The sequence below is a fragment of the Anabrus simplex genome, chromosome X (genome assembly GCF_040414725.1).
Source record: "Anabrus simplex isolate iqAnaSimp1 chromosome X, ASM4041472v1, whole genome shotgun sequence".
Classification (NCBI taxonomy): domain Eukaryota; kingdom Metazoa; phylum Arthropoda; class Insecta; order Orthoptera; family Tettigoniidae; genus Anabrus; species Anabrus simplex.
The window spans coordinates 218,950,210-218,974,481 of record NC_090279.1 but is presented as its reverse complement, the minus strand read 5'-3'; the positions used below and the strand labels follow the sequence as shown (position 1 = coordinate 218,974,481).

The 24,272-nt window shown below is 39.5% G+C and overlaps 1 protein-coding gene across 2 annotated transcripts in view; it reads right to left on the bottom strand.

Annotated features, from left to right (window-relative positions):
* LOC136886863 (tectonic-like complex member MKS1) overlaps positions 1 to 24,272 on the bottom strand; it is a 47,218-nt gene that overhangs the window by 8,203 nt on the left and 14,743 nt on the right. Inside the window, exons 5-8 of one of the 2 annotated variants that reach the window (XM_067159729.2) lie at positions 19,632 to 19,794; positions 17,016 to 17,153; positions 11,297 to 11,538; positions 7,550 to 7,816 (exon numbers count right to left, since the gene is read on the bottom strand). In XM_067159729.2, coding sequence (XP_067015830.2) covers positions 7,550 to 7,816; positions 11,297 to 11,538; positions 17,016 to 17,153; positions 19,632 to 19,794 — 810 coding nt within the window. The remainder of the gene's footprint in view (positions 1 to 7,549; positions 7,817 to 11,296; positions 11,539 to 17,015; positions 17,154 to 19,631; positions 19,795 to 24,272) is intronic. The other variant, XM_067159730.2, reaches the window with a different exon arrangement.

Genomic DNA, 24,272 nt, shown 5'->3' with positions numbered 1-24,272 from the left:
CAAAGGTCCTCGTTTTTGATCAAAACTGACTTTCAACCTATTAAGTCGAGTTACGTACATTTAGTACGTATTGAAGAGATGTTAAGTAGAGAACAAAAATGGTGTCTGAGTTCTCATTGTTGCTAAAAAGTATCTTCTTTCTCCTATTCGTCGAAGAACTTCTTCATTGGTGAGTTTTGCAGTCCATGAGATCTTTTCCATCCTCCAGCACCACATCCCAAATGCTTCCAGACGTTTCTTATCACATGCACTAATTGTCCATGTTTCTGAACCATACAAGGCCACACTCCAGACATAGCACTTAATAAAGCTCTTCTTAGTCTCCACATTTAAATTCCTTAATGTAAGTAGTATCCTTTTCTCGTAATAAGCAATCTTTGCTTGGGCAATTCTGCTCTTTATGTCGACTGAACTTTGGTAACAGACACTTAATACTTCGAAGACAAGCGCCGTGCGCCGTACATTGATGGTAATGTTCCATGGAGGTCGAGCGACGTACGCCGTATGGCGTTGAATTCTAGTGCTTATATAACCACTTCAATGTACTACAAACGTTAGAAGAGTGCGCAAACACATTCCGCTGTGCTTGCAATTCATTAAAAAAATAACCAGGAAGCAGCACATCATCGGAAACTAATTCTATTATGATACTAAGTTGGTACTACGGAAGCAGTTCAGAGTCGCGTGGGCGACGCGAGATTTATTTTTTTCATTTTCTTCGTCTCGAAAAGCCAGGGAGGGGTCTAATACACGAGTAAATACAGTATATGTCCTATATATAAGGAAGGTCCGACTCGTTGGTTGAATGGTCAGCGTACTGGCCTTCGGTTCTGAAGGTCCCGGGTTCGATTCTCGGCTGGGTCGGGGATTTTAACCTTCATTGGTTAATTCCAGTGGCTCGGGGGCTGGATGTTTGTGCTGTCCCCAACATTCCTGCAACTCACACACCACACATAACACTATCCTCCACCACAATAACACGCAGTTACCTACACATGGCAGATGCCGCCCACCCTCAACGGAGGGTCTGCCTTACAAGGGCTGCACCCGGCTAGAAATAGCCACACGAAATTCAAAAAAATATAAGGAAGGGGATCAGCTTGAGTGTGATAGTTATAGAGGAATTACGCTACTTAACTTGGGATATAAAGTATTCTCCAACAATCTATCTGACCGTCTCCTCCCAATTGTTCAGAGAGAGACTGGGATTTATCAGTGTGGACTTATCCCAGAAAAGGCCACTATAGATCAGATTTTCACCTTAAGGCAAATTTTAGAGAAGACAATCGAATTTGGGATTGGCACGCATCACCTCTTCATTGACTACAAAGGAGCATATGACAGTATAGACAGAGAGCAATTGTACCATGCTATGATTGAACTGGGAATTCCTGGAAAATTGGGAAGGCTGGTGAGAATGACAATGAGTGGGACACGAAGTAGTACAAGAACGGAAGGAATGATGTCTGAGACATTAAATATTCAAAATGGGGTCCGGCAGGGAGACGCGCTGGCATGTCTCCTTTTTAATGTTGCCTTGGAGAAGGTGATGAGAGATGCAAATCTCCTGTATAGGGGAACAATTTTCTATAGATCAGTGCAGATACTTGCTTATGCCGATGATATACAGTAGATATAGTGGCAAGAACTCGAAAGGCAATGGAAGAGATATTCATCGCCCTTGAACAGACCAGTAGGAAAATGGGACTGAACATCAACCAGCAGAAAACTAAATATGTGGCTGTTGGGAAAGCACGTAAGGAGAACATGCCACCCTCAATAACCGTGGACAATTACACCTTTGAGAGAGTTGAGCAGTTTAAATATCTGGGATCAACAGTCACCTACTCAAATGATACGTCTCATGAAATTAAACGGAGATTAATAGCAGCCAACAGAGCCTATTTTCGCTCTAACAGGGCTTCTCTCCACAAGGCTCTTGACCCGTACCACTAAATTAACCATCTATAAAACACTTATAAGACCTGTGCTTACATGTGCCTCGGAAACTTGGCAATTAACAGCAAAAGATACTGGAATGCTGGATGCCTTCGAAAGAAAGATACTTCGAAAAATCATCGGCCCAGTCTGTGAAAGAGGAACATGGAGGAGGAGGTACATTCATGAATTGTACACAATTTATAAAGACCCACCTATTAGAAGAATAGTGAAATAGCCAGATTGAGGTGGGCCGGGCATGTAGCACGGATGAGTGATACGGAAGTACCTAAAAAGATATTAAATGGAAATCCAGAGGGACAGAGAGGACAAGGTCGACCGCGAACCAGATGGATGGATTGAGTTACTGAAGATCTTCGGGAAATGGGCTATAGGAATTGGAAAGTCTTAGCGCTGGATCGAGATAAATGGCGGAAGATTGTTGAAGAGGCCAAGGTTCACAATGAACTGTAGAGCCATAGAAGAAGTAGAAGAAGTGTTTTTGCTCCAATTTTGAAAAACAAGGTATGCATGCGTAGCTCAAACATTATTGATTCCAAAACAGGTTTGTGACTTTAAGTAAGGTTATCAGTTAATTTTGTATAAAAATGTGAAAACGCACCAAAATGCTCGGTCCACAGTGTAAAATCTAACTGCACCTGCTCAGTCTTCAATGTGTTAATAAGTGCTTTGTGTAGAATGCAGTCATTATAAGGCTATATCCAAGTGAACTGTACTTTGCAAATATACATTTTATGTCACAATACAAGTATAGGACGGGACACTATCTTAATAATCTTCTTCTTCTTTCGTTTTGATGGACTATGGACCACGTTAATTGTAATTCAGCTTCATCTATTTCCTTGTCCAATTCTCCTTCTTCCTTTCACTATGTAATCTGCTCCAGTCCACAGTACTTAGTTTTCCTTGAAACCACTTGGTGACCTTGATCGTCGACTTGTAAGCATGCCTGTTGATGATTTCTGTTCCTTGTATTGCCATTTCTTTCAGATCCTTTTTCACCTCCTGATCTCAAAAATCTTATTATCTGATTGTTCAGTGTTCCCATGTTGGAAGAACCTGGCTCTCCTCTTCTGAATGGTATCCGAGATCTTTTCCATCTTGAGATATAATTCCTGGTTTCCTTTCTTTTTGTATGATCCGTCCTCTGTTCTTTCGGGTCCCAAGATCTTCCTCTCCACCGGTTCTAACTTCTTGACGAATTCTGTTTTTATCAATTTCAAGGAATTTATGTATTCAAAGAGCATTTGCTTCACGTCGCACCAACACAGATAGGTCTTATGGCGATGATAAGAATGGGAAGTAAGCGGCTGTAACTGGATGCTCCTCGCACTGTCCGGCCATTTGCTGAGCAACTTAGTGTGGAACCAGATGCATGCTTCACTTGCTTTGTACTGATGGTGATAACATTTACTGGAAACCTTCATGAAGGAGTCCTAATAATGGCTTTTTTTTTTCCCTATTTGTTTTACGTCGCACCGACACAGATAGGTCTTGCGGCGACGATGGGATAGGAAAGGCCTAGCAATGGGAGGAAAGCGGCCGTGGCCTTAATTAAGGTACAGTCCCAGCATTTGCCTGGTGTGAAAATGGGAAACCACGGAAAACCATCTTCAGGGCTGCCGACAGTGGGGTTCGAAACCACTATCTCCCGGCACTTAAGCGACTGCAGCTATCGAGCTTGGTAATAATGTTTTCTTGTGTGATAAGTTGTGCAGCAATGACATATGGCAACATATACAGATTTCATGTTGTTTTGAAGGGTGTACATCTTCACTTTTTCAATGTTACTTGGGCATTACTTTATTTATTTTATTTTTTATTTCATACCACCAACAGAGATGTTTCTCCAATTACAGGTGGCTTAGTCACTATGCATTAATTATTAAAAATAACAAATGTTAGAAAGAACTTAATATCTAAAAATAAAAATATATAACATTATTAACAAGTAGAGTAGCAAACGGAATTTACAGCACATTAATACTTTTTCAAGTTTGAATATACTTAATATCTAAAAATTAATAAAAAAGTAGACTTTTTCAGGTTTGGAGTGGACTTATGACCTAAAATACTTAATATCTAAAAATGAATTAAAAAGTAGAAATACAGAAATATAAAATAAATTAGGAATTAGTATTTCCAAACAAATAACTCCAATCTTAGACTGACACCCGTTAAAGCAACTGCCATATAAAAAGATTTCAGTTTTCCCTACATTTTCTTTATCTATCTTTAAATCATATAAATTTAAATAAAATAAAACACTAAAATGAAACACAAATTAACCAAGAAATAAGTATAAATATAGTATAGTACATATATACACCTATAGGGTAAACCTTCAGAAATAGTGAACTGAACTCAAAGTGCCCAGCATAGTGCGACCATTACTTTAACTGTGTGCCTTCTTCAATAATTTTACATAATAATTGTATCTAACAGCAAAGTCTAGATCAATATCAGGAAATTTATGGACTGTGACGTTATAAGTAGTGCACATTCTGAACAGTGGTGAGCTTCTATAAAATACTGTTTTAGAAATCGGAAGAAACAAGAGATGTCTGTATCTTAAACTCCCTTTCCGGGTATTGAACGAGAATTGTTGTAGAAAGTAACTGTTATCTACCACATTATTGATAACTCTATGGAGGTATTTTTGATCATTTATTATACGTCTGTTTAATAATGAAGTGAAGTTAAATTCTTTCAAGAGATCGTTATAGTGAATTATGCCGCTAGGAACAAACCTGTTATATTTTTTAAAGTAAAGATAACGTAAGAAACGTTTTTGAACTTTCTCCACATGGTTTTGATAAGATTTATAAATGGGAGACCAAATTACCGACGCGTACTCAAGTTTGGACCTCACAAGTGTGTTGAACAAAAGTGTGAGGGCTTGGATATTATTCAGGTCTCTGGTGTGTCGGATTAAGAAGCCCAGTTTTTTGTAGGCATCATTAATTGTGTCATAAATGTGTGGGTTAAACGACAAATTGTTTGTGATGCGTACTCCTAGATCATTAATTGAATTAACCTGCGTCAGTAATTCGTTGTTGATAGAGTACACGTGTTCTTTAGGGAATTTTCCGTGTGTAATTTTCATGAAGCAACATTTCTTTATATTGAAATATAAATTATTTTCTATACTCCATTTGTATAATTGATTTAAATCGCTTTGTAGTTTGTCGATGTCTCCATCACATTTTATTTCTTTGTAAATTTTTACATCATCCGCATATAAAAGGCAGTTTGAAAACTTAACCTTAGATGGGAGATCGTTGACATAAACGTTAAACAGCAACGGACCCAGGTTTGAACCCTGTGGAACACCAGAATAGACAGAAAAAATGTCTGAGTTACAATTGCGATATGCTACATACTGTTGCCTGTCTCTAAGGTAGGATGAAATCAGTGATAGCATTGGCGAAGTCATTCCAAATTCAGAGAGCTTTTTCAATAAAATATTGTGATCAATTTTGTCAAAGGCTTTCGAAAAATCCAAGTAAATTACATCAACATTTCCCTGCCTATGTAGAACATTAAAAGAATACTGCGCAAAATTAACAAGATTGCTTATTGTTAATCTACCAGGCATAAAGCCATGCTGATATTCATTTATAGCCCTCTTTACATGAGCGAAAATACGACAATATAAAATTTGTTCTAGGATTTTGCACGGAGCGCATAAAATACAGACTGGTCGATAATTCTCAATCATCTTATTGTCCCCAGATTTAAAGATTGGACAAACTCTCGATATTTTCCAGGCTTTGGGAAATGTCTGCTTCTTAAGTATCAAATTATACAGTCTCAGAAGAGGAATGAGTAACACTTCAGAACATGCTTTTAGGATGTAGGGAGGTATCCCATCAGGGCCACATGATTTTTTGGACTTTAATTTCATAATAGCTGCTTTACATTCACTTGTGGTTATAAATTCTACTCCTAGGGAATCGTTTACCAGTAATTGCGGTGTATCAGGAATAGCGTAAGAAGGTGGAGAAGAAGAGTAAACAGATTTAAAGAACGTTGCAAAACCATTGGAAATACATTGACTATTATCTAACGTTATGTTATTAAGTTTCATACTCTGTAAGGGTGGATCTTTTTGAGTTCGCTTATTTTTAATAAAATAAAATAGTTTTGTGCATACAGGTTGTTAAATATTTTGTCCTGATTTAAACGTGGTCATTTTGGGAAGCGCCATCTTTTTTTTTTCCCCCTCTATTTGTTTGGGGCTTCAACCTATAGAGATCTTTTGCCCTTACTTGCACCATGTGATATGAAGCTGCGTGTAACTGGAATGGAGGAAGTGCAGTGTGTTGAAAGTGAGGAAAGGACCGTTAAGGACGACACAAACACCCAGTCCCTAGGCTAGGGATATTAAACATTTACTTAAAAATACCTGACCCAGCCGGGAATCAAATCCAGGGTCGCCGGGTGACAGGCGGACGCGTTGCCCCCTACGCTGCGGGGCTGGACTAAGCGCCATCTTACCCACCACGTGGCTCTTTGAGCGACGTAAACATTAGGTCGGAAAACTAAGAAATTGAAGCCTAAAACACTATGACGATGATGCTTGTTATTTATAGGAGCCTAACATCTAGGTGATCAGCCCCTACTGGTACGAGGTGGACGACACAGGATCCAAAACAAATGATGATGAAAACAATGATTGTGTGTTTTCAGTGGATTTACTTCGCAATGCCTTATTTTTGGAAAAATGATGGATGATAAGATAGATAATGGTAGAATAAGGCATTGCCTTAAAGTGCAATAATATATAATGCAAATTAATATTTTTAAAAACCCTTTAAAATATACAAACAGAAAGTAGAACAGAGTCAATAGAATAAAACGTAGTAAGCAATAATATAGGAAATACCATACTACGTTTATAACACACTGCTGACTGCTCATCATCTCATAGGATGAGGGCGCACATCGGTCAAGTCCACGCACTCCGTAAAGATGCGTACCACAGTATGATGATCGCAGCAAGGGTTCTCCTTTCATTAAATAGGAGCGCGTTACTATACCGCGGATCATCCAAACACGATATAATACCGCTGCTGAAGGGAAATCCTCTATACCTTCGTTGTTCCTTTTATCGCTCTCAGCTTATTTGGCAGTGGGATGGCCTGCCACTCTGTCTCCCAATGGGCCAACCAAATGTCTGAGGCATAAAACAGAACAAAAATTAAATGTAGCATGGAATAAACAAAATCTTCAACAACGAGATTCTATAAACAAGACCGCTAGCTAGTTTCAGAAGTTGCAATACAAGTCTCGTGAGCACGAGTTAACCCAGGAACGTTCGGCCTGCCAAACACGAGTAGACTCGGCTCCCGTCCGCAATGTGTTAATGTACAGCCCCAACATTTGCCCAGTGTGAAAATGGGAAACCACGGAGAAGCATCTTCAGCGCAGCCAACTCGCTCGCCATGGGGATTGTTCTTGTCCTCCTTCTGTGTTTCCATGTTTTTCCTCCCCTGCAGCTCCCTTTTCCCTCACACTGACCTGTCATTGTGTTCGTCTTATTCTCTCTCTCTTTGATCGATCTTACACTTGCTAGACTTACACCTACCTCCCTCGAGAAGTCGAGTCCTTCCTTAGCCCGCAACATGCGTTCTCGGGCTTTCTTGAAGGCCGCCAATACGCTGTTGACGCTCTTCATGAGGGTCGCCGCGTTGAGCCGTTCCATGAGGTAAGTGGACGGTCTCCTTGCTCCATCACTGCTACCACTGGGACTTGAGCTGTCCATGAAGGACTGTGACTGGTGTACGATGTGCAAATTGAGCTTCACCTCGCCAGCGCTCGCCGTTTTCAGGCCAAATTTGCTCAACAAGCTACCCTGAAAAATTCAGAGCATTATCAATGTTAATCAGAGCTAACATTCTGTCTGTATGTTATGAAAATATTACATTTACTGTAGCATCTACGACTTTAGTAACAGTTGATTTTGATGTATTGCTGCTACACTGTGCAGCTGGGCACCATTTCATAATTAAAGTAAGGCATTTTTTGAGGGGAATGACTACTTTTTGCTGCAGGTTTCAATAAATGATCAATCATTTGAAGAATATAGTCAGCTTGTATTGGGGTAATACGAAAACACTCGCGAAATTTCAATGGAGTGAGAATAAATCCTGTCTTTGAACAATCTCTTGTTGGGTTCTTCATCACTGCCCTCACTTGATGGTAACAAAAGTTCTTGTTGTAACATGTTTATATCACTCCACCAAATTCTATGCCGAGAAACTAGTGTACATACTTGTTAATGAAGTGCTGAAAAGATTTGCAAAATTTCTAAAAAGTTTTCACTTAATTTCTTTGCACTTTGCATTTCTGTACCAATGGACAAGCATAACAGAGCTGAAAAGTGAAAAGATTCGTAACTTTTCACTTTGCAAGACAAATCTGAAAAGTGATGGTGGAACAAAATTGGGAGTGGAAAGTGCAAAGTGAAAAGTTGCAAAGTTCGTTCGTGGAACAGGCCCCTGGTCGTAAGTCTTCTCGGTATTCACAAAAACAGCAGTAATTGTCTTACTCTTTTCCCAGTACTTCTCAAAGAGCATTCGGTTAGCAAAATTACCCCTCTAATTAAAGTTCACTGTGTTATCTCTAATACTCGTATTTTAAATGTTATATGACCTGTATTCGTCTTTCACGATTCTGGAGATAGCACTTGCTCTTAAGTGATGTATTCAGTCCTATAAACATTTACAGCAAGATATACTGGAGCAAATAAAAGCAATATGCACAATTTAAAACATATTAATTTACATTATTATTACAATCATTATCGCATACTGATTGGTTTTGTTAGTACTTTCACTGAACAAATTATACGTAAAAACAACTGAAAAACTCTAATTCAGTCTCTGGTTTCATGCCTTGCAGTGGTTTGTAGCCTGAAACCGCTATTAACGGCAATTTCTTGAAATGTGCTCTGTTGGTTTATAATTGCGCCAGCCGTCAGCATAAGCTGCATGTTGGGTTACGGTACACAAGCAGATCATCGCCAGTTCACTTGTAGGCTATTAGATACATTCATTAGGGTACAAGGAAGGCGTAGTTGCAAAAATACTGGGGTTTATTTATTTGGCGTATGATGAATAATGACAACCCATAAACTATTTACACAACCAGTGAAAGATGAGTACAAAGTAAATACAAATTGTCATATCTATACAGTCAAAGAAAGCAATTTACAAAGTTTGAAAATACAAGAAGAAAACACAATATATTTACATCGCTATCCACCTATCAACTCTGACAGTTCATATATACACACTGAGTGCGAGTGATGTACATGTCACTAAATGTGAATGTCCAAACCCGCCACCCACTTCACTGTTTCGGGTGTTGCTGTGTTGAGGTCTTCCACGGTGCCAGTGAAAGCACGGAGTGGACATTCCTACACTACATGTTTCATTGTTTGTCGAACCACCCCACAATCACAGTATGGAGAAACTGACCAGCCCCAGGTGTGTAAAGTAGATGCTGTTCTACCTACTCCACATCTCATGCGGTTTAGTCTACTCCAGGTGCAACGTGGCAGATCAAAGCCTGCCAGCTTTGTGGATGGGTTATTAATATCCACTATTGAATACTGGGGTTGTGTACAATTACTCGACATATACAACATTGAACAGTACATTATGTATGACTAAAAGAGCACACGGCGACCATGTTTGTTTACTATTGCTCGAGCCTTCGCGTGCGTGAGTGGACTTGTCACAGCTGACGTCTACACTGCCATTTAAATAATAGAGTTTTGACCGACTGTCAAATAGTACCTGGATTTTACAAAGTTCCACAGTGAACCAAAAGATGGCAGTACAGTATAGCATCGTGTATTTTGTCGGCAGGCAACAGGAAAGGGAATAATGCAATGTCGGGGCTTTCCCGTCAGACGAGGGATAAGGGTTAAGGCCTATTGTTGACCTGGCTGGTCAGAATCCTGCTGCCCTTTTCTAGTTTAGTCTGTACATATTTTATTATTTTGCTGTCACCCACCCAAATCCTAGTCCTAGGAATTAGTACCCCAGCCACCACAATCGTAAGTCTTCAGTTCATCTCCCAATACGTATAAGAGAGAATTGGATCACTGCCTCCGCTGGAATGGCACTTCTGTTTTTCAGTTCGCCAGCGCAGTAGTACAGGCAGTAAGACAGGAACAATACAAGGTACAGCCCCAGAATTTGCCTGGTGTGAAAATGGGATACAGAGGAACAATACAGCTTCCTAACTCTGTAAGGAACAGACACAGTCTGACCTTTTGAGCTAACTGTAGCGCGAACTTTATATTAACATAACAACACAACATTTTCGTATGTTGTCATTCAAAAGACAAGCATATCTGCGAGTCTAAGAATGAATAAAATAATGGCCACGTAAAGGAAGAAGAGAATATCCCTCGAACCGGTGGGATGTATGTCACTCTGATATGCACATATAATACACCAAAACATTCACTGGACTATTTGAAATGTGGTTTGCATTTTGTTAGGTTTATGTCACCTGGGCTAACGTGCATCACTCCAAACAAAACTGCTATCATCTAAATCAGACTCGTCACTTGAATTTACAGATGCATTTAATTCTATTACAATATCTTCATTATTTAAATTTGAAAATGTAGCCATTGTGTGTGCGTAACACACAGTAAACAACGAAAGCAAGTCACAACAAAATCAAGACGTGTTTCAAAGCTGCACGAATTGTGACCTTCATTTGTTTCAAAGATATCAAACAAGAATGTATTTTAACACTGAAACATTCCACATTCCAAGCAGAAAACATGCCTGATGAATGCTGCCGTCTAATGGAAATATCCATAACTTCATGTAGATGTATTTACTGGTAAAGTAGACCTGTTGATCTATCATCAGCTACTGGTTCAAGGGACATGAAAGAGAAATAAAAGGAAAAAGGCCAGTGGCCAGACCCAGAGGAGAATGGACCGATCTGGTGAACAAAAATGTCGAGGAAAGAGGACAAGGTTGGGAGAAGATTACGAGAGAACAGTGGTTCATGGACAGACAAAGATGGAGGCAGCTCGTACACCACACCCCGGCAACTAGCGATGGTCAATGATGATGATGATAAATCATTAAGCTGGATTAATGAGGGCCAGATAAATAAGGCTCTTTTGTACATTTTTACAGTTTTTGGAGAGGTCAAGGTGCCAGTATTTTGTCCCACTGGGTCTTTATGTGCCCATAAATCTACAGACATGAGAACTTTCAAACGCCACTGGACTGAGCGCTGTACTGTCTAAGCTACGCAGCCACATATAATACGAAGAAAAGCGACACTGCATGCTTACATCAAAGTTGGCAGGGACGGAAGGGTAAGTGGGATCCTGCAGCTCGGGTGACCCGCCAAGGAAGAAGCGCCGCATTTCGCCCCTCACACTGTCGGAGAGGGGACGCCAGGTGGACACCGTCAACTGGTGCGAGCCTGGAACGCTAGGCAGGTTGATGTAGCCGTAACCTTCTGTCCTGTGGCGCTCCCAACTGTCCAGAGATATCACCTCAACGAAGAGCTGCGGCCACTTGGGTACAACATCTGGCAAACAGATCAGAAACAAACAGTTATTCCCTTCTAAAATACAATGTGAGATGAAAACAGGTGTAACATTTCAACACTAATCATCAGAATTGTACGACATTTATTCCACTGCGTGGTGAGACGGTCAAAAGCTGGCAGGGTGTCCGTGATATGACATCTGTAGCCATCTCCATGGTGTCTTTCAGTTTCCAAAAGACGTGAAGATCACATGGGGTGGGAACTGGGCTGTAGGCCCGGGAAGTTGTTGAAAAATTCTCCACCCAAACCTCTGAAGCGTATTCTTGTCAGAGTTGGCAATGAGGTGGCAGGCATTGTCAAGGCGTTTTGAATTCATGGGATGCCTCAGTTTCTGCAGCGTGTCATCACAGCACTGTGCACTGACTTTGGCCCCATGCTCAAGCTAAAGACAGACATTCGTGGACATCGGTCTGTATCAGACTACAACGTGTGTGACTGGGTACAGATGTGGTTCCGTTGACAGCCTGCCAGCTTTTTTAAGCCATCGTCGCCTTGGTCTGCCTCTACTTCTCTTACCGTCCATTATTCTCCTACATTACCTATCCTCCTGCATTCGCTTCACATGACTTCACAACTGATGCCCGTTTAAGCGTATAACTCCATCTAGTGACTTCATTCCTAACTTATCCTTTATCTCCTCTTGCCATTGTTCCCACCTCTTTGTACCGCCAATAATCTCGATGCTTTCACGTCCGTTACTTCTAACTTATGAATAAGATATCCTGAGTCCACCCAGCTTTCACTCCTGTAAAGAAAAGTTGGTCTGAAAACAGAGCAATGTAAGATAGTTTTTGAATACTGAATTTTCACAACCGCATTGTAATCAAAATCAACTTTCAACCTATAAGGTCATATTACATAAATGTTGAAGAGATGTTAAGTACAGAACAAAAATGGCCAACCGGACACCAGTGGGATCCAAACCCACAACCTCCCGATTTCGCATCGGTTGCTAATTTTTTGTCTGGTGAGCTTAGTTTAATGCTGAAAACAGGTGCAATGAGGATGGTATGCAAATGAACCTTTCCAAGACTAAATTCATGTTAGTACGTAAGAAACGTAAGAGAACTGAATGTGAGATTGGTGATACAAGGCTGGAACAGGTAGATGATTTCAAGTACAGTAGAACCTCGATAATTCGAAATCGGTTAATTCAAAATCCCGTCTAATTCGAAGAAGCTCTCGTTCCCGGAAACATGAGATACAGTTTTCCATGTTATTTAAATTGTTTAATTCAAAATACGGATAATTCGTAATTCGAAGTACAATGTCGGCCCCATTACCGAAATTCAGACTTTTAATTCGAAACTGCCTTTACATTTTAAAACAATAGTATGTTACAGAGTAATTTCAACTTGAAATGTATCCGCTCCGCGTCATAATAGAACGTGCGTTCCGGAACGTGGAAGGGTAGCTTTCCGCACTTACACGCACTTCGGTGGGTCAAATACAGTAGAGACAATACACGACACTTACGGATTTCGCCTTGCTAAAATGGGAGACAATTAGACGGTGGCGCTCCTAGTGACTTGACCTGAACAAATCGCGCTAAATTCAAATATCAATGGAAATGTATATACGGAAATGGATAAATAAATTACGTCTAGAAAGAAAGTGGCATTGAGATATTAACTTGGAAGTTGCTAAAGCAATTCTGGATAAATGAATGAAGGTTATTATTCAAAGACTGAAATTAGACATATAAACAAGGTGTGAAATGGACTGCTGTAAAATGGCTTGATCTTTCATTTATGCATTACTTTTTTAGCTTTAGCATACCTGCCTGAAATCTTATGGTTGGATTTGTCTTTTTTCCTCATTTAAAAACATTGTATCATCACATTAAGACATTTGTCAATAAAAATATCGGCACATTCCTTACACATATGATGCAATGAATTAACATTTAATAGCTGGACAATTTTCCTCTTAACATGAAGCCTAGTAACAGAAAGAAAATCTATAAAATCCCGGCTTTAATCTGAGAAGAGGGATAAAAGAAAGAAAAGTTTGAAAATGTTGTTGATAGTGATGCTTTGAGGAATATTTATGTACAATTAGAGTAAAAATGTAACATACCCTTGGCTGTATAGTCGAGGATTTTTAAAGTCGCTGGCCTGGAAATGATCTGAACAGATCTTATAATTCTTATATAAGCGTAACGTCCCTTCTTTCTTGTACACTTTATTCAAATCGCTTCTGTGACATTTCAAAACCCACAGATCACACCTACAACAACACATCGGTATTGAAGGTTAACTGCTGCACTATACAATAAAATATGCGTACTATATTTTAAGCCCGTTAAAACATGGGTCGAGCAGGTCGGAAGATTATGAAGTACTATAAAAATCTCTCTCACTGGAAGAATATATATGCAAACACAATATTACTTACATGTTCTTGTCACGAGGGAACCTGAAGAACGACCGCGCATTTTTCTCTACTTCGTAATTACTGCAGCCAAACACAGCACATACCTTTCCCCTCATGTTGAGAGGAGATATCAAGGAATGACACACGCTACTATTTAATTATGTCATCTCACTGAAAACGCATAAATAACACCAAAATTTTCACACAAAAATACACGTGCTCTTATGACAGAATCAGTACTGTTCAGGTCTACTCGCTAGTGACAGCTCCAATAGCTGTCCCTCGATATCTCGCTCAGTGTCGCGTATTGTCTCTACTGTATTTGGGTGGGTCTACAGTGCGCTTCATGATTGCTAAGTTGAATGAAATCGGAATTCTTTTGTATTCAACCTTTTAAGGAACGCCGTAATATCACGCAACAGGCAGTGTGCGGAAAAACAGAATCCGCGTACACTGGTGATGCCGACAGTTGACGAAACAGCGTAGCTCAGATAATAAATTCGTAGGCACCGAACAATATTGTCATTGCCGGTGAAACTGCATTGCTTTATTTTAATGCAAGCCCAAACGGTCTTATGGTTTTAAATGGGTCATAGTAGTACGTTGCAATGCACATGGGATGGAAGCGAGAAACTTTATCCCCTCGTCATAGGAAAGTTCGATAAACCACAATGTTTTAAGGATGTCGCTTACTTTCCATGCTAGTACAAAGCATTTACAAATGGAAACAGTACAGAAATACAAAAAATAATGCATTTGCACAGGGGGACCGGCATAATTTATCCTTGTCTTTGAATTGTGTGATTTTTTCTTTAGTTGCGTGAGGTTATGTTTGTCAGTGGTTTATCCAAGTGCATTATTTGAACGTTGTAAATACACGTTGTTGGATACATTTCGGAAATATTTTTCCATTGCATTAGAAAGGTTTAAACTGTGAATCGAGGTGATTGCATGTTTTAATGGGTCTTAGAATACTTTGTGACGCGGCAAATGTTTACATTTCTGAAGTACGAGAGAAGTGCCATGGCGGGAAATTGTACAAGGATAGAGTCATAGAAAAGTTCGATTTTAAGGGTATCGGGTACTTCCTTTGAAAATACAAGGCATCTAAAATGCGTAAAGTATAGTAATCCAATTAATAAAGCACTTGCACATGAGAGCCAGCATAGATTTCTCCTCGTCTTTGAATCGTGGTTTTTTTTTTTCTTTCTTTCTTTCGTTGCGTGAGGTTATGTTTGCTAGTGAGATATCCGAGTGCATTACTTGAATACTGTAAATGCACCTTCTTGGATACATTTTGGAAATAGTTCTTTTTTCATGGCATTTGAAGGGTATAAACTGTAAATCAATGTTAACTGCATGCAGTAACGGGCCATAGAATATTTTGTAATGCGGCAAGGGTTGGTACTTCTGAATTGCGAATTAGCGGTTAATTCGAAATCACGTAATTCGGAAGTCCGATTTTTTAGTCCCAACGACTTCGAATTAACGCGAGGTTTTACTGTATTTAGTATGTGTGTTCTCCCAGGATGGTAGTAGAGTAAGCGAGACTGAATCACGGTGCAGTAAAGCTAACGCAGTGAGCTCGTAGTTGCGATCAACAGTGTTCTGTAAGAAGGAAGTCAGCTCCTGGACAAAACTATCTCTGAAATTGATTTTCAACCTATTAGGTCATGTTACATACATTTAGTACGTGTTAAAGAGATGGTAGGTACAGAACAAAAATGGCCAACCGGACACCGGTAGGATCCGAACCCACATGACACATGGTGTTAGAATTGTGGTCGAAATAAGATACAGACTGAGAGGGACCGGAGATGCATTTCAAAGCTTGTGAATTGAAATCGCTTCCAAACCCGACAGAAATTGCTGCAGTCGGTGAAGGAAGGTCTATCCCAATCTGTTAGCGAGAGAACATTGGGACGGGTACTGCATGCAATGAACATTTGGAGTCATAAAGCTGCGCGTCTTCAATGGGCTAGAAATCATCGAAGCTGGACAGTAGTTGACTGGTGGAACATAATGACGTCATACAAATCACATTTTTACCTACATTCTAATGACGCACATCAATGAGTACACCGAAGGCCAAATGAAGCATTTCATCCTGGATGCGTGCAAGGTCAGGTTCAAGACGGAGGTGGATCTGTGATGTTTCGGGCCCGTTCATTGAGGTGACCACGAACATCCACCAGCATGATCAGGTGTTGCATTATGAGTACGCTATTGATACTCCATTTTTCAAGATGACAACAGCAAAGTTCATAGAGCTGGACGCATATGTGACTGGTTTTATGAACTCTCCCCCACCCTATGACATCTCAATTGGCCTGCAAAATCACCTGACTTGAACCCCATTGAAAATCTGTGGGACAGGTTGGAACAGCGGATAAAATACCGACATCTGCGTTTCCGCACTTTGGTGGAATTGTGCTATCAAGCCCTGAGCGAGTGGCTTAACCTGGATGCGATGCACCTGCACAACCTTCCTAACCGAATCTAGGTGGTTATCAAATTCAGACGCAGACTTACATGGCATTAAATGAGTTTATACCGATTTCTCCAGCGGTGACTAATTTCTCGTCCGCTGAGCTTATTACACTGAGTAAATTACAAGCAGAAGGGTGTGGGCTTTTTCACAGCCACCCCGCCTTCTCTTATTGTCCATCTTCCAACCCACAGATGAGGAAATATAATTTTTGGAGCAAAAACGGTGACACAAATTTCTTCCCAGAATATAACAGCACATAGTGAGTCACCTCATCACAAACCGGAGTACAAGTACAGCTACGGTCAACTAATTTTGTTTTGGTTGGCTCGATGGTCAGCGTAGCCACCTTCAGTTCAGAGGGTCCTGGGTTTGATTCCCAGCCAGGTTGGAGATTTTAACTGCACCTGATGAATTCCTCTAGCTCGGGAACCGTGTATCTCTGTGTCCATCTTAACACGCACAGCACCACAGAAACAAGCAAGTGACACAGGCATAATACAACATGCCAATCCCAGATAACCGGGAAAAAGCCAATGATGTGAGCGAGGTGTTGGAGAAACGTAATGATCCTCTACAGTTTGTAACTTACCAACATCAGAATGGAGAACCTCGAGATTTAGTGTGAGGCAGGTCTCAAACAAGTAGCAGAAGTTGGCCACTTGACCGCTCCGCCTGCGACATCTCTGCGTCACTCCCGACAGCTCTTCCGATGAGTTGCAGCTCCAACCTGTTTACAAAGTGCTTTACTGAGTTAATTTCTTTCTCGAAGTTATAATTAATGATTTTCATTCCGTGCTGATAGAGAGAATACCTTAATGAAATTGGCAGGGGGTGGGGGGTATATTTTCCACCTAATCAACACTTCGATATATGATAGAAATATTTATTTCATGTTGTTATTTTAGTTTCAATACCTGTGGTACCATCTTCAGTAACAGAAAATAAAAATGTAAAGAATAAATTAGTGCATAACAAGAATACAACCTCAAAATAACAAATACACAAAAAACATCAAACTGTCTCATATCCTAAAAAGTTGATAAGAACTTAATCTGATGAAAACACGATCAATCTCCCGGATGCAAGCTCACAGCCGCACGGCCAACTCGCCCGGTCGTCAATTCTACTTCTCGCAACTTCCAGAATGAATCCACATTCATATGAATATGTGCCACCGGCCTAACCCAACAGGTTGAATGAGAGCCCGTTTCCTGCTGGATGTGCGAGCACGTTATCTTGGACAGACTAAGGTTAGGTTGAATGAAGAATCCCACCTTCCAATACTTGTTTGTTTTTACTGCTAGTCTATGTGTTTACGTAACATAATCCAGCTTAGAATCTAATTACATTATTTAAAAAGTACATGTCTCATTCCTAATGTGAACATCTTCAGCTAAAAAAATACACAAATTGACATAAACAAAATGAAAAACACTTATCATGATGATCATAATGATAAGATAAAATGTTCCTACATGTTGGGTTAAAACCTCAACCTCCCCGAATTTAAAAATCTATTATTACTCACAACACTTTGGTGATTAAATATTATTCGCTCATTATTATTACTTGTACGAAAGGCAATACTGAAATTAAGTCTCTTGAAGGCGTTAATGATCTGATAAATATTTCCGTTATTATAGGTGAAGGTGGCAAACTGTTCCTTTTTATGCTCTCTTTTCAGCTGCGTTTGAGGTTTATTTTTTTGCTGGGATGCTGGAATACATATTGGTAACATCAAATGAATTCAAGGTGAGAGATGGTTTCAATTTTATATTGGGGCGATGATCTTCGATGTTAGGCCCCTTAAAACAACAAGCAAGCACAAGCAACAAGCAATTTTATATTCTTAGTAGTTTTGCAAAATTCAATTGAATTTCTAATTGTAGTTCCACTTTGAAAGAGCTGGTTCTGTGCTCCATTGACTGTAACTATTTTCCAGGTGAGACATAGAGCTCAAATAATGTAATATATCTTCTCACATTACTTTATTCTTTGGTTGCTGATGAAAACCGGGGAGTCATCAACTTTCAGGCCACTAAATTCCATTATGTATCAACGGGCTATGGACTTTTGAACCACTCTAGGGGCCACACTGTCATTCAGTGAATTCGAATTGTTCTAACCTTTAATGTATTATGCAAATCCTCATGTGTTTTGAACTCGTTGCTTCGTGCATCCAACAACAAATTTTTCTGGTCGTGTCTCTCGGTTTCCTTCACTTCCCCCAGCCTATCCCATATCTTATAAAAATTTTGTATAATTTTCAGTATATAGATCCTTAAGATATTTTGTACAAGAAGTTGGCAACCTTAGCTTCTACTTCGTTATTTGTCTAGGAATTTTTGGTGAATTTAGTTGTTGATCATGTTAAATAGGCTTATTTTGCTTACCTAAATTTATATAGTACTTATTTTATATTGTCGAAATATATTCCCTTGGCACATTAGTGTTTGTAAAAATTTCCAGCACAGATGTATGTGTAACTTATCTTAAACTCGCACTGGAAATTATTTCTGTAATTGTTTGTTGTTATTCCCGCTGGTCGGAAATGTACACACTACATTCGTTGAAGTAAAAGTAACTGTTATTATTGAAACTATCACTTTCTTTAACTACATTTATCATTGCCAACCTCTACATTCCCGGAACCCTCTGACCTTATTTTCGACTGCGTAATAATAATAATAATAATAATAATAATAATAATAATAATAATAATAATAATAATAATAATAATAATAATAATAATAATTGTATGGCCTCAGCTACCGTGTGCAGACATTTCGATTTGACGCCATCTGGCTGTCCGCTCGTCAATTTCGATGTTCCGTTTTACTCTAGGCCCACTAGATGGCAGACAGAGTAAACCAGACCTCTCTGGGGCGTCTGTGGCTGCGCATGCTTGCTTGTTCTTGCTCTCTTAACCTGTTCTCAATTATCGAACTGGGACTTGCCCAACGACCTGTATCAGATAAATGCTACTGTAAACAGAGAATTTTAACCCTAGCAAAAGTGAGTTGTTTAAAAAGGGCATGCCGTATGCTGTTAAAATGAGACGGTATTTCAGACCTTCAAATATGGGAACCCTAGTGGGGGCATGTCTTCATCTGAGAATCCAGCAGTGAAAATGTTAATACAATGCATGGGGCATTATTACCAACATTCACAGAAATGGAAGCAGTAAAATACAGTATTATTTTACCTATGGGCAGCTCGAAGAAATAATGCACGAAGAGGTGGTCGTACTCGAAGTGCGCTGCAGACACAACCTCCCCCAGGATATGCACCTGAAGATAGCCGGGGTAAGGCACCACGAACTCCGTGCCGACCTGCGCCTGCCTCATGTTCAGTTCATGTTCCAGCATCTGTAACAGACACAGTCATGGGCAGGGCTCGCTTCTTATCCCACATCGCAACTGAGTACTGACGCCTGCTGAAGCATAACTTTTTTAACTGGACATAGAGTCGATACAATGGAACAAAAACAAAAACATGGCGACCGTAACTACATACACTACATCTGCTCTCCGTCACTAGTATAAAACACAATAATAATACATAAGTATTTAATTACAATAAAAACCTGTTGGGTGGTTTTATAACCCTGCGAGGTCTTGACAATGCATTACGCAGCACTCTTCGTCTTCTTCTCGTCCTTCACTTGTATATTAACTGGTGTGTCTTGATTCAAAGTTGACCCTTTTGGATCCATTTGAGCATTTCCAGCATTCTTTGGATCACTGTGATCATTACCTCCTTTATTTGACAGTTTAACATCAATGTAAAATTCTCCTACTCTAATAATCTGATCAGTGTGCCTCTTCCACATTACATTTTGGTGATTTACAAGCTCACACAAGTGGGTTCTTCTTCCTAAAACTTTAGTGATAGTTGCTCTAATCCATGATCATCCCTAACAAAAGCTACATCTCTGGTACTTTCTCAATATTGCTCTACAGAGGATTACTTCATGACCTAACACGTCTTCAGATGGGGTTTCACTTGTAGCACAATGAGATGTGGTACAGTTGAAGAATAAACACAGTATTTACTTATTAAAGAAGACATACTGTGGCTTTTTTTTTTGCTTGGGGTCACATAATAACTCGTTAAACTGTCTTTGAAATGTTTTATGCCGTTTTCAGCACTTCCATTAGTCGTGGGGTAATAATAATTTCGTGTGGCTATTTCTAGCTGAGTGCAACCATTGTAAGGTAGACCCTCCGATGAGGGTGGGCGGCATCTCCCAGGTGTAGGTAACTGCGTGTTGTTGTGGTGGAGGATAGCACTGTGTGTGGTGTGTGAATTGTAGGGATGTTGGGGACAGCACAAACACGCAGCCCCCGGGGCACTGGAAATAACCAATGAAGGTTAAAATCCCTGACCCGTCCGGGAATTGAACGCAGGACCCTCTGAACCGAAGGCCAGTATGCTGACCATTCAGCCAATGAGTCGGACAGTTGAGGGGTGATAGGGTGCAGATGTTCTGTGGATAATCCCATTTGTTTCACAGAAATGTTTAAATTCTAGTGAAGTGAACTGGTTACCATTGTCTGTGATAACAACATTAGGGGATCCGAAATGTGCAGAGCAATGCCTCATTAGTGGATAAAGAATCCATCTTTGGCATTTGATAAACCTATGGCCACTTAGAAATGCATCAATAAGAAGCAGAAAGCCTAGATGAATGCAATCAGAAGCATGTTTAGCTTCTTCAAATTTTACCAATTTTGTCTTTTCTTGGTTTCTTGAATTTCTCATACAGGGATGACAACTTTTAACAGAGCACTCAATGTCTCCTTCTATTCCTGGCCACCAAAAATAGTGATGATCCAGCATTTTCATGTTTATAATTCCATTGTGAGCACCATGAATCTCTTCTAAGAACTGCTCGTGGAATTTCTCAGGCACTATAGTTCTATATCCCCGGATTAGAAGATCTCGGTTAAAATTAATTTTATCTGACCTCCTTAAAAATGGCTTTAAATCATCATTTTTACCTCTGCAATACAAAGCAATTAATCTCAATATCTTGTCCTTTAATTCTTTGTGTATATCCTGTGAGTTTATAGGTAATTTATCCTCAACTAAAAAATTGAAATTATCCAGTTTATCAGTTTCACTATTTGTAACATTCAAGGGAAGCCGAAATAATCCATCGGCTGCAGCATTCATGCTCAAGCTCATATGCAAAAACAAGTAATCAAAACCATTACATAAAATTAGCTTCATGGTCCGTATCGCACTTCAGTAGATTCACAACTAAGTATTTATTTTCCACCTAGTCGATACAATGATTGCCTAAGGCAATTTAATGGTTAGAATGTTGTCAATCTTACGTTAATTTTAAGGACACTTCCTCTAAAGCATTACTTTGTCAATTTATTTATTTTTCATCTAAACAGTGTTATGTGGCTGAAGATGTTGATAATATACGGAACATGTACCACTTTTAACCATTAAATTGCCTTAGGCAATCACTGTATCGACTAGGTGGAAAATAAATACTTAGTTGTGAATCTAATCCAAACCACTCGAAATAAAGCCCATCTCTGCAGTCTACCTGCTGCCATTTGAAGGATTCCCTTGTTTTCCCCAAATAAAGCAACTAGTGGTTTATCTTCGGAACAGAGAATAAATTCCTTACCCATTAAATATTGATAACAGCCCAGTAAATAGCCAAAGCTTCCTGATGGATGACCGTATAACTTCGCTCTGTAGAGTTTAATGTACGAGCAAATGCACTGCCCCTAACCCAGCGATCTGAGAGGAAAACTGGGCTCAGTTCAGATGCTAACAAGGACTTGACCTTTAAATTCTGCTTTTGCTTTTAACAGCTCGCACAATCCCAATACTGATCTACCAATAAAGGCTTTCACTTCAGATACATTTCTGGGGCTTGCCAATTCCACCAAGGTATGGACTTTTTCAGGATCTTTATGTAGCCCTGATTTATCTATAATATGACCTAAATACTTAATATTATTTTGAAAGAAATTGCATTTTTAAAAATTCAATGTAAATCCTACTTTATCAAGCCTGTAGAAAACCTCAATTAAATTTCTCAAATACTCCTCTCTGTTTCTACCTGTTACAACTGAATCATCTAAAAACTGATTACCCCTTTAACTCCTAGCAAAATCTTCTCGAGGACCTTTTGGAACAATGCACATGCAGGCTTAGTACTGAAAGGAATGAAAATACCCTTAAGAGTACTGCAAGCCAGCATCATTTTACTTTCATCCGTTAATTCTAGTTGGTTATAAGCCTGATAAAAATCAAGTTTTGAGAAAAATTCATATAGGGTGTATTTTACACTTACCAAACTGTTCCTTAGAAATACTCTTAGGAATGACAGAAATTCCTGTTCCAGAATCCATTCCATACATAAACGTTTGTTATTAGCAGTTACTGTGATAGTCCAAGGTCTGATTACATTATTATTGCAAAAGTTCATTTGAACAAAATTTAATATTGACTAACTGCACACTTAGGCAATTATTTCCTAGCAATTCACATACCCGATATAAGTGCCCAATCTGATTACATTTACAGCATCTCCACAACACTTACACTTGCTCACCCTTCCTTTCGTGTTGATCTGCCTGTTACTCATCAACATGGTAGGCTTCTCCATACTAACAACACGGTCGACCTCTTGATATGCCGACAAAGCTGTCAAAAGTGCGGCCTCCTTCTTCAGCGCAACTTCGACTAGGTCCTGTAATGTCGTGTGGTTTTCTTCCCAGATTTTATCTAGCACAGGTCCTTCCATTAAACCACAAACAAACTAGTCCCATAGCTTCTCTCCTAACATATTTCCAAACTTGCAGTTGCTAGGCTTCCTCTTAATTCTTACATACTACTGCCAAACTGTTTTTTTTTTTAGATTTATTTATTTATTTATTTGTATCAGAAGCAATACATCATATAAATTATTAGTTAAGAATGAGAAGAATGGTAAGAATATACTAAAGGTACATTCAAAGTAACAATTATATCATATCAGACCAGAATTTGGCGAGATCTCGACCATTTGGTGTAGCCTTCACTAAATCTTGCATGCTGCAAACGAGAGGGCAGGAGTTGCAATTAAGGAGGTGCGCCATGGTTTGTTCTTCTCCACAGGCACAGAGGGTTTACTCTTCAGATAGACCCCACTTCTTCATATTGTTCTTAGATCGACTAGCCCCAGACCGCAGCCTCTTCAGACTCTTCCATGTAGACCACGACTCTTCATAACCGGCTGGAAGAGTTTCAGATGGATCCAGCCATCCATCCATTGAGATGAAGGTTTCTGGATCTCCAGGAAGTTAGTCTTGATGACTGAGGTGAGTCCGAAAGGTACTCAGTAGAATGAAGGAAACTTCTCCTCGATTTCAATCGTTGTTGAGCAGGTTGATAATCATGTAATGGATGTGTTTGGGAAATGTCTACTTTAGATCTTTCATGTTTTGCAGTTACTTCACGTCTAATATCTGGGGGAGCAATGCCAGCCAAGCAATCAAGTTTCTTGAGATGACTGACTTAGATTATGAAATTCAATTCCCTCTTTGAAAATAGCTGTCCTTTTGGAATTCTGTTGTTTTCAAAGAGCACATAATTCATCATAAGTTTTATATTTAGGAAGTGTTGGATCACACAAATCCTTCAGTACTTTATACGCCTCCTCCCTGACTAGCGTTAGCAACACTACTACTCCCGATCGTTATTAATGTAATTCGCTATGAAATACTGCTCCATTCTTTCTCGATAGGTATTCTAATCATCTCCACAGTGATATTCAGATAAGGAGCCAATCCAGTTACCTGAAACAAGCATGACACTTGATGTGTGTTCACTC